This window comes from Lissotriton helveticus, chromosome 9 (assembly GCF_964261635.1).
Source record: "Lissotriton helveticus chromosome 9, aLisHel1.1, whole genome shotgun sequence".
NCBI classification, from domain to species: Eukaryota; Metazoa; Chordata; class Amphibia; order Caudata; family Salamandridae; genus Lissotriton; species Lissotriton helveticus.
In genome coordinates this window covers 275,213,563-275,225,564 of record NC_136070.1, presented here as the reverse complement: position 1 = coordinate 275,225,564, position 12,002 = coordinate 275,213,563, and the positions used below count along the sequence as shown (strand labels likewise).

Here is a 12,002-nt window from a genome sequence, read left to right as displayed (position 1 = left end):
TATTGACTGAGCGGACATTTAGCCCACGCCACGAGCAATTTCTCAAAATCCATTAAATATATTCTTAGCCTCCCACGGCCTAGGAAAGTAGACGCTACAAAAGCTATTTTAAAATTTTTTAAATCACAATGTGTACCAGTAGCTACTTATGGGGCAGAGATCTGGGGCCTGGGAAAAATACTGAGCATCCAGACAGAGGAAAACCGCTTCTGTAGAAAAATACTCGGAGCACCCATTTCCTCCTCGGAATACATTTGCCACTGCAAACTGAATTTGCATTACATATCAGATTTTATTGCCTCCAGACCGGCAATGTTCTGGCTTGTTATTTGGAAAAATGACATGGCTGGCCTAACCCAGGACATCAAAAGAGACTGCCTTTACTGTGATAAAGGGATGTTAATCCATTGGCTCTCTGGAGTGTTCAAAAAATTAAGTAGCGTAGGCAAAGGACACCGTTTTCTTGACCCTAGTAAAATTAATTCCAAAGATAAAAATGATTTAAAATCTGCACTGTACGCACTTTGTAGAGAAGAAAGATTGGCAAGGGAATTAATTAAACCTACAATCCAGGCTTATGTGAGCAAAGATCTGTATGTACAACCAATCCCTCTGTACCTCACGCTTCCAATGACAAAGTGGGAAAGATCTTTGCTTTTCCGCCTCAGGGCAGGGACTGTGAGATTCTTATTATGTTTTCCACTAGGCTATACCTTTTTAAAATCTGGAAACAATTTGTGCCCATGTGATGATACTAGCCCGCAAACTGATTTACATTTCTTTTTCTTTTGTAAATTTTATCAAAAATATTTTAAATGGTTTTTAGCACCTTATTTTAAAAAGCACAGACCACTTTCTTTGGAGGAATCAAATTTGATGTTGTTGACTTTAAATAATGAAGAGTTGATATTCCGCACTAGCACTTTTCTAAGAGTTATTACCCATGTTCGTAAAACAATGGAGAACCCTTAGTAAATCTGAGAATTACATTTATAATTGTTTTTTTTATATTGCTGTTTTTTAACTACTGTAAATGTTATTCGATCTGGGATTGTCTGTATTGCTTTTATGAATTTGCAAAAATTCGAATAAAGATTTTGAATTGAATTGAATTGACTGAGCTGAGTGTTTGAAGGTGATCTATTTCTGCAAGTGAAATGGACTTGAACTGGTTGAGTGTGCCCTTGGTAGAAATAGGGGGGTTTACCAGGTTCAGATTTAAGCAGGAGATGTTAGAGTGACTAATAGGGAAGTTGTCATAAATTCTGGCAATTTTATCATGAAAGAAAGATGCTATGGAATCACATAATGACTGGGACTCAAGTGGAGTTCGTTTGTCAAGGATTTTTCCTCCCCTTTAGCCTGCAATGTCGAACAAAGCCTTGGTGGAATTCCTGGATTGTTCAATTTGCAAGTGAAGATATGAACAGCGGGCTGTTTTTATTGCTTGATGATAGGGAAATCTATAAGGCTTCCTTATCCCACTATCTTCCGGTAACTTATCCTTTCTCCATCTCCTTTCATGTGCTTTACACTTGGATTTCAAAGTTTTTAATTCGCCTGAATACCAGGTTGCTGAGAGTCGTCTATGCGGAGGATTTCCGCTTTTTGCGGGATCACTATGTCAAATGTTTTAGTTAGGGCCGCGTTAAAGCTGGATAGCATGGCTGTGGGATCTTGATCATTCAACTTAGTATCAAGTGAAAAGGTTTCCTTGAAGCTGTCCAGGGTAAGATACGCCATGGCCGTTTGTTTTTGCCATTTTTAAACGAAGGATTGGGCCTATATTCAGATTCTAATTGCATTTGAATGGAAAATTGGATCATGTAGTGATCAGACCAGACAAGAGGCAGCGGCTGTGATACTTCAGCTGTTCTGAACTGGTAAAGATAAGATCGAGAGTGTGGCCGGCCGTATGCGTCGGTCCAAACACCATCTATTTGAGCCCAATATCGCTCCGATTGGAAAAAAGCCTCGTTACATCAGGATTTTCCACTTCCTCTCCGTGAAAATTGAAATCTCCTTGGAGAATAAAGTTATTTGAAGCTACGGCCTGCATGGCAATAAACCCCGTGAGGGCCATGGTAAAGTTGAGTTTAGATTTGGGACCGGGTGGTCTGTAAAGCAGGGCCCCATCCCAGGAGGTTGTTGGGGACACCGATGCTTTAAAGATACCCAGTTCCATTACATCATTGCTGATAGAGGAGGTCCATAAGACATTAAGATGGGCTTTAAAAGCAATTCCAATACCTCCTCCCAGCTTTCCCTTCCAATCGAGTTGAATAAATTTATACTCTGTGGGCATTGCAAGGTTAATGGCTGGAATACTGGTGGCATTAAGCCAAGTTTCGGTTAAAAAGCATATGTCCGGGGAGAGAGTTGAGATCATATCCCAGATTTCAATGGAATGCTTTACCAGCGAGCGTACATTACATAAGATAAGTTTAAGTGTCAGATGGTTTTGAATGGACTTGGTAAATGTATCGCTTGTGGCAGGCTCCTCCTGGAGGCTTTGAAATTGGCAAGTAATACATGATATAGGGCCCTCCAAAGTGGCCGGAAATGAGTGTTTACACTGACCTCCTATGTTGGATCTTCCAGATGTAATAACTTCTATTTCCCGTAGATCTAATCCGGAGTAGGTATAAGGCTTAGCAACGGAGGTTCTGTTAATTGTTTACCCGTTCTGTTAATTGTTTACTGTCGCGGACGGGCGCAGACGGGCTCGCCTTTGGCATGCTGCCTGCGCGCCCGCTGCGCGACCGCGTAGGTAGGCTCATCATATAGGGAGGTGAATAGGTCAGGTGATGTCACCACAACTAGCCCGCCGACCCTGTACCCACCCAAGATTGCGGCTCCGAAATTGCCCAGTCCCTCCCCGTGTTCCAGCAGCCCCAAATTGGCTGTAAGGAAGATCGAGAGGGTCGGGTGAGGAGGCGTGCGCAGGAGGCCCTCTAACAGTGCAGGCAAGCAGTTTGCAGTGCAGGTATGTAAATTGCGTGAGAAATGCAGTTTTTAAAACCAAAGGTCAAAATTTTTAAAATTAGCTAAGCGGGGTCCCGGCTTCCGCCTCAGGACTCCCTTACCATTGTTTTACCATTCTTGGACGATGAAGCAGCATCTGAATGTTTATTCTTAGCAATAAATGCACCTACATTTCAGTATAACTATATACATGTTTGGCAGAATACACTGTACTATGTTATACTATTGAGTAAGTTTACCAGATATTGATATGTTAAATAAGAGATCGTAATGATTCTGCCGCATATTAATTTTCATTGTCCCTAATATTAACTTACTCCAAAAGCGCCTCTAAAAAAGCTGTAATGAAGTGAATCAAGTTCCACATTATATATTGGACATAAACTGTAAAAAGCGATGCAGTATATGTAAAGCAGAAACACTTCAGAAATAGAGCTGTGCCAGTTACATGACATTCTTATGTCTAGGAGTAAATGATGAAAATATCATTTTCAAAACGTAACTAAAGGAATAGCCATTGCAATGAAAAGATGTAGCCTCATTATGTTCTCCAATAGGGAATTGGAACTTGGAGAAATGTGTTTCAGGCGTAAAACCAGGCAAGATTTCAGGGTTTTCAGTGGCAAGTCTATAAAGCAACATGTGGAATACTAGGGTTATTGACTGGAGTGTACACTTCTTTTATTGTGGCAGCATTGAGACAGCGCATCCTTGAGGTTTCCTTAAAATAACTTGCTGCTTCAGATGTTCATGTGGTGACTTTTTCTTCCCACATTCCTTTATTTTTAAAGGGTTTTGAGACACCAAGTTTGGAGCCCATATTAACTCTCCAGCTGAGGGTGTCCCATTTAACCTTGACATTGAAAAGTGTGCACTTATCAATTAATGTCTCCTCCATTTCATACCAAAGAACGTAGTCCTGCTCCATGCTCGACAATCCACCACGCAACTAATATATCGAAGTCCTTTCACATCTGCTCACTTCAGGTGTATTGTCTCACATGTGTGGTGTGGGCGCGGCTTACCGCTTCAGCATCCAAATTTAGCATCAGAAAAGGCAGCAATGTAATGTGTGGAGTCAGCATTTTTTACGATCCTTGGTGAATCTTGTGATTAAGCTCAATATTGTATTTTTTTCTTTTTGACGTTGATAACGGTGTTAGTTACATTTTAAAAATTTTCGGATGAACATCATCGTCACTAGAAGTAGGATTTTTACGGACAATTTACAATAAAGAGGCTGAGGCAATTACCTATCGCACCTATCACTTTGTGGGTAACTTTAACCTCCGTTTACAAACCAGCATGTTTTTCTGAGGTTACAGTTGCAATAGAGGTTGAAAGTGACCTACTGCGTGCAAATGAGACTTAATAAACAAAACATTAAATTAAATTGTTAGGATTAGAAGAACGTGTATGTGAAGCCTTGAAGAAGTCTTCGTGACGAAACACGTTGGCTACATTTGCATTAAAGAAAAATCCTTTTTAAGATGACAGAAACAAATGTATAAAGAAATTTATACGTAACTAATCCATGGAGTTTGTGCGTCAGGTCTAATAATGAACTGAATTTCATGAAATTGTACAATTTGTACTTCGAAATGTTGTGCTGGACCACGGAAGCCTTATAAGAAGTAAGATTTTTGTTAAGGGGAGTTTAGTATTAATTTTTTTGTGTAATGTATTTAGGACACCTCGTTCAATTGTGGGTAATTCAATTGAGCGTTAATTTTACTTGTATTTAGAAAAAGTTTCTGAAAAGTAGCAGTGCAGCTCATAGTGTTTCTCCTTGCCTTTCCTGTGTGGGACTTTTTTTTCTTATCCCAGTGCAGCTTGCACTGAGAGCTTTGCCTTTTCAACCGTACACGGCTAAATCAGTAATTTCCACTAATAAAGACAAATAATGAGTGTAATAAAGGCGTGTACTTTAATGTGGCCACCCACTTCTGATAACTCGCCGTCTCTGAAGGACAAAATAAACAAAAAATAAGGTTACTTGGATCCGTTTCCAACATGACAGGGCAGTCTCCTGTCTAAATATACGCACTAAATGTAGTGGTGGAGGAGCTGATGGGATCTCAGGCAGTTATTGGGAAGCATTTGCTGCAGTGATGCTGCTGTACTGCTCTGGTACTGTCGTCCACTATGCTCTGATCTTTATGCACACCTAAAGAACCACCACTTGCCTGTCACCTCTTCGTAGAGGTCTATAACCTTCTCATTCAGTGCCCTGCCCCAACTTAATAAGTGTTTGGCCATTCCCAAAAATGATTAAACAGTTAGGGTTTTTTCCGCCAATGTGTACGTAAAATTGTAAGTATCCTCTCTCTTTAGCCAGAGACAGTTTTGATCTGGTTTAAATAATCTGTTTATACATATTCTGTTGCACAAATTGATGGTCCCTGGAGAAGAATCTGGACAGTATTGAAACCGTTCAAAGGTGTGGCGTCGGCACATTAACCACCATTGCGTTTGACGCCAGGGAGTATGTGAGCAGCTGACTACATCTTATATGAATTTAATTTAAATTGTTGTCCGGTATTACAGAATTGGTGCAGGCTTCAAAGGCTGATTATTGTGCACAGACAGAGAAGGACAATAGTTTGTTTATCCTCGTTTGATGCTTCCCTCTGCTGTTCTGAAGGAAAAAAAATGTGCCATAGTACGATGGTCATCATTCCTTTTTCATATGGATTTTAATGGATTTTTTGAATTCTACAACTTTGGAATCGGTTAAGTACTTTAAATCCTATAGCTCATATGGTCAAATGGTAATTTCGAGTGATTAGCAAGGTACCTGTCATGATCCCAAAAAGTACTGTTTTTGCCTAGTTGTTCATTATTTATAATGGTGAGTGGTGACATAACCCTAGTATGTTCACATGATGAAGAACGAAATCTTAGCTAGTCTGTCTAACCAAGTGTCTTTATTAAGTGTCCATTCTGTAGTAGGCATCATCAAGAGCCACTCAACCCCTTATCTCCTCACAGGTCATGCCTCATTCTTCTTTTTTTCCTCTCTCCTCTAGGTCCATCATGTTCCAGAAAAAGTCCGGATGTACAAGAAACCATTCGTGGAAAACTATGAAGAGACACCGATGCTGGTGGCTGTGCTCACATACATGGGCTACGGCATCCTGACACTCTTTGGCTACCTAAGGGACTTCATGAGAGCATGGAAGATTGAGGTGTGTCATAATGCCACCGAAAGAGAAGAACAGAAGGTAATCCCTGCTAGAAAAGTTCTTATGTCTGGTGACAAACGTGCTAGATTAAAACTAAAGCAAAAATCTTATCACACTCTTCCTCCTGGGCTGCCATAGAATCACGTTAGATCCGCTCTAGTCCATTGCCAAGACATCTCGTTAATTGTAATAGTGAGGTACCAAGAAATCATGCAGTCTGAGCCCTTAAGACAATGAGGCCACAAAATCTTCCTGTCCGAGCCTTTAGTGCTGGGAATGGCCTTGGGATGACATAGGCCTAGATATTGTAATGTCCATGCCCCCTGGTGCGGTGAAAGTCAAGAGTCTGTGCGCCTCTGCCAGGGTGTGACCATGGAATCCTACTTTAAATACCCCTGTATTGGACCAAGGCATAATGCTGTCTGTGTTCCTGGTCAGTGCTGCAACGGGGATACCCCTAGACCAAAGCACAACAAAGTAATCCTGTTGGCCGAGGCCTTGCAGCATTACTGGGCCCAGAAACTTTCCTGCCAATCATCAGTGGCAGTGCAGAATTACGTTTATCATCACTCTGGTAAACCTAGGAAATGTCAACATTCTGCAGCTCTGTTTTCACTGTCCAAATCAGACTGATGAAGTGATAGCTACTTGTTCCGGAGTTTAAAATGCTTTTGTTTGAAGCATTTCTGTAAGATCTTTTCCTGCAAATTATTCCTCTGAGTCTAAAAAGTGACTAATCCACCCAAAGTGTGTGCCAGTGGTAAAGATCATTGGAAGAATAAGATTTTAGTTGTTAATATTTTTTTCTTGCGCATTAGTCGTGCTTAAGTTTTGGGGCCAAACTGTTCTGATGATTCCACTGCTGATTGCTCATTTTGTCGAATAACAGAGTTATCTATTCTGGATTCCACCTCATGCCTCTTTCATCCTCTACCCTACCATTCCTGCTTCTGCATCTCACTTTTAAAGGTTATTTTTCATCCCGGTTTTCTCCCTTTGTCACGGTTTTCCTTTTTTGTCTCTCCTACTTTTTAACCTTTCCGCCTTTTTCTCATTTGTTCCGGGTCATAGACTGGTGATGAAAAATAAGTACGTCACTGAAAAATTAGTACCAATTAGTGATTATCTTCTGCAGCTTCTGGAACAAATTAAGCCCTATTGGAGGGTCATTCAGCCAGAGTAGTGGGGCTCAGCTTGCTGGCAAACGAGGCTTGGTAGTCTACTTGGGAAATTCCTTTCTGGTCGAAGTGTGGGTCGGTCTTTGACTGTCAAAGTATAACTATATTGTTCAGAATCGCATTTCGCAAAGCGAAACCTACCATTTTAAACTTATTTCTTAAGATCTGGTTATTTATTTGAATCTCTGTCAGTGGCACTTGTTCAACACTGTTTGTTGTTTTCTTCTCCGTTTGCTGCAAGACGTCCAGATCTTTGTTTCACAATGGGTTAAGAGCTAGCAGAAGTAGCATATCTGTCCTGAATGCTCTAAACAAAAGACAAGTCCTCGTCTACTGGTCCCCCCACCACTCTCTTTTTTCGACCTTCACCAGCACTTACAAATATCCATCACACAAACCTCCTTTGTCGTCTCATTCCATGCACCCTTCCACACCTGAGGACTGGGTGCCCTCCTTCCGCGTAGAATACTTGAGAAACAGATTGTTCAAATGCAAGTACGTGGAGTTATTTGCCTGTTGCCCAGGGTTGTGATGGGTCTAAGTAACCTTTAGGACCTTTAGCTCCAGACCGAGCGCGTTCCTTCAAAAGATGTTGATCTCTCTCACGCTTTCAAGACTGATACAAGGTTGTCCCCCCCCCCCTTTTTGTTGACTTTCACACAACACACCAGCACAGCTCCTACTTAGACTCCCACTTGGCCCTAGTGTTAAGCCCTACGTGTGTGCATGCTCTTGTCTTCGCACTCGCAGCATGTTGTAAGGGTGCCCTGTGGTTGATTGAAATAATCTTCAGAATGAAAGATGTGCAGTTACTTGCTCGTGAGATTAAGACTATTCGATGATTAACGCTTGCAGTGACAGTTTCTTGATGCATTGTCTTTTGAACAACTAACTGAACCAAACGTGTGGCTGTTTCCAAACATAATTTCGACCATTGTCTGTGTTGCACTTTTGTCTACAATCGATCAGGGAAAGTTAGCTTGTGACAGGAGGCTCTCAACAATTCTGCAAGATAACTGTTATTGTTCAACTCAAGCGCTCATATTGCTATATGTGGTGCAGCAGGCAATATCATCAAGCTAACAATAGGGTTGTTGGCGTGTACTTATGCGTTTCATCTGTTTTTTAAAAGAAATCTTTTAACAGCTCTCCTTTCTTGTCGATCTAAGACTACATTGCCTTTTACAAACCTCCTCACATGGCTGGAATGTGGCTATCCGACTCACTTACTTTTGGCTGCACGTTGTCTCCCAGTAGACTCCACATTTGTGATCTCACTAGAGAAGGATTTATGTTTTTGGTCCAGCTCCTACACCTATCCATTGGTAAGAGTGACTACCTGGAGGCATGAAAGGTTCCATTGAATTCTCTTACGCTCTAATGAAAAATCTGTTGAATGCCCAGTTACTGGGGCATACCATAACGTATCCATGGTAAACATACCATACTATGCAAGACAGGCCAGACCATACAATGACGGGCCATACCATGCACACGACGGACCAAACCATACTATATACCATACGAAAGTTATCAGTCCTATTATATTATATTTTATATTATATAATGATATAATATATTAACCTTTTTGTACAAAAGTTGCACAACATGGCTAAAGAAAAGATTGACAAAGCTAATAGATCTTGCACAGGCGAGACCTATTGGCTTTACCAATGCTGGTTTCTGTTCTAAATGGATCTGTTCCCCAAACTCCACTACGACATAAACAGTCACTGTAGCATAAGATGGGAATGCCCCCTCCATGTTACCCTTAATGGAGTTTCCCATTTGCACAGCTCTTTGGACCATCCGTAATGGTTGGGTAAATTCACATTCATGTTCCCTAGGCGGTGCACACAATATTACATTTTTAAGAACCAGTTGGCAACCTTAGTAGCTGTCCCCCAAGGTATTCCAAACAACAAGAAGCGATCTATACTACGTCTGTCCTGTGCTTACAGATTCCAGTAGCCTTCTATGTGTCTTGGTTTGGCAGAGGTCTGGAAACAGTAGAAAATCCAAGTGTCATCAAAGATTTGTATTTCTGGAGTTGTAAGGCCCAAATGTCAGCTTTTTATCATTCTTTCTAGTGTTGACTGTTCTACACGTGTACTAAACCCCATTTTATTTTAAGAAGTGATTCTTTGAAAGGACGTTGTTAATTAAGTGTAATAGTTGTACCTTGTACTGTATCTGGAAGTTACTGCTCTACTTCTGGTCTGTTCGACCAGAGCTGAACTAAAGGGAACCTTGTTTAGCTTTTGCTACAGGAATACGTAGAAATTAGGCTTGGTTGGGAGCTTGTACCGGTTTCCTAAAACACTACAGGGCACTACGAGCACCAAGTTCTGGAAAAAAAGAAGCTGGTCAAACAATTATAATTTAGGCTTTCTCAAAACTTAAGCTTTCCGATCTTTTCAATGGTAGTGCTTAGCATGGCAGATCTCCGTTACACTCAGACACTTCTACCTACCCAAGAGCCTTTCCACTCTCTATTCTTGTCACTGTGGAATGCATAAACTTTAAACTTGTTTGGCAGTATCTGGTTCTCAAGATTTGTGGTAGATGGAATGTCTCGATACTCCAGAGTGGTCCGCAGTAGGTGATAAAAGAAGCTCATTACACCAAGGAGCTAAGGGGATCAGGAACAGGTCGCCCCCCTCTCACCGTAACATATACAACACAAGGCCTGTTCCTATATTGAGTGCACTTCTCCTGATCATAGCCAAACAATAAAATAATTTAATTTAATTGGTTAAGCGGCTGTAGCATCTAGCCATCTTGTATTCCTAGATCAGGGTCACCCTTTTTAACAAAACATTAATTAAAATGATGCGTTGTTTTCTCTACGCCTCCCCCAAGAACTATCTAGAGTGTAAGGTGCGTAGAATAGAAAAATTGAGAAGCGGAGTGGTGGAGCCTCACGGGAGTAACACCATGGAGGCTAGCAGGATGGTACTCGCCTGCTGCCTAAGGTCTCATCATCAGCGTCCACCACTCTGAACCAAGATGTGATAGTGTATAAAGTAAAAGTGAAGGTGCTGGGAAAACAGAGCCTGCCTATACCCCAAGTGTGGTGTACTGCAGGTTTGGACCCAAAGTGCGGAGAAGTGTGTCAATTGGCACACTAGTCCTGTGAGTTATAAAACCGAGCAGGATCACACTAGCTAAATATCCTTTATTCTATGCTGTGTGTCTGCCCCTTTAAAAAGCCAACATGTTTTGTTGGCTATTTGGAACTTACAGCAACTTCTTCAGGGCCTGGGTCTGTCACTCCACCCTGCACCAAATTTCAAAGATATGCCTGTGAGTAATATACAAAGAGAAGAAAAACAACGCATCTCTTATCTGTTTGGCATTACAGTTCTGGGTGATTCAATCATTAAAAGAGATTCAATTATTAAAAAGGTTCACATATGCATAGTATGCACATGTGTCTCAAATTCCCCTTGCTGTATCACAAACAATTTACCATTTCTCTGCACTCCAAAGGCATACCTATACTCCAAGAGTTCGTGTACTTCTGTCACAATTTTACAGATTTGCGTCCTCGTGCTGCAGCTGTCAGCCTGAAATAATATGATATCAAGATCGGAGATCTAGAGGTGTATATCACATTCATCCCTTTTCATACCAGTATTGCATTTTCTGTAATCGATATCCATCTTCGTGTGGGCATTCATTCTGTTTAACTATCAAACTTTTAGGTACTTCTGGAGCTTACTGCCGGATAAGGCGGCTGTTTAATGAATGATAAATAATCTTGGTAATCTGCTCCACGTTTGTACTGCCACTATACAATTACACTTATCACCAAAGTTTCATTCATTCGCGATGTTTATTAACATCGTTCTCCCATTCACACGCTTACCGGGACCTTGCGGTTTGTTGAGCGTTGTCTCAGCACCGTATGGTTCTTAGTCTGTGTTGTGATTTTAGCCTCAATCGAGATTGCCGCGTACGCACGTTGTTCACGTGGTCGCGGAAATCATTTCTTTTACTCGATCGAACCTGGGCACCATCTTTGAATGTGCGATAGTTATCCTTGATTCCCATAAAAACGGCACACTTATCTATAGCTGTGGGTTTTCTCTGTATTTACGACTGAATTAGAATTCAAATCCTCATATACTCACTATTATCTCGTTTTTTTAGTTGTAATAGGACTTGATGTGTTAGTGTCAAAATAGCCATTCCTGCACCTAATTATCGAGCGTATATTTTTCTGTTACTCTATGCCTTCGGAATGTCCATATTTCTAGTGCATGGTGTGGTCTTACATCTGCAGAACCACAGTTACTATTGTCCACAATGGTGTTAGCAACTCTTGAATGCAACTTTATTCAATTTGTACTTCAAGATGATACATTATGATGGTGTGAGGTTGAATATATGATATTCACGCCTATATAGTGTTATGCAGGCTGCTTGTATTATTTAGTGTATAGTTACCCCATAGATACTACAATGTTACAAAAAGATATATACATAAAACAGCGTCGGGGGCCGAGTCCCCTGAATCTCATTGACTTTTGCTGCCGGGGCTCATTGCTGTGCTTCCAGTTCTCTGTCTTGCGGCCGGGCTTGGCTCCGCCCCCCAATCGCCACGAACGACCGGCCGGGCTTGGCTCCGCCGGTCCGACGGAAGAGCCTA

The 12,002-nt window shown here is 41.3% G+C and overlaps 1 protein-coding gene across 1 annotated transcript in view; it reads left to right on the top strand.

The window, feature by feature from the left end:
- SPTLC2 (serine palmitoyltransferase long chain base subunit 2) overlaps nucleotides 1-12,002 on the top strand; it is a 340,212-nt gene that overhangs the window by 88,382 nt on the left and 239,828 nt on the right. The window contains exon 2 of the mRNA XM_078659973.1: nucleotides 6,015-6,209. Within this exon, the coding sequence (XP_078516099.1) occupies nucleotides 6,015-6,209 (195 nt within the window). The remainder of the gene's footprint in view (nucleotides 1-6,014; nucleotides 6,210-12,002) is intronic.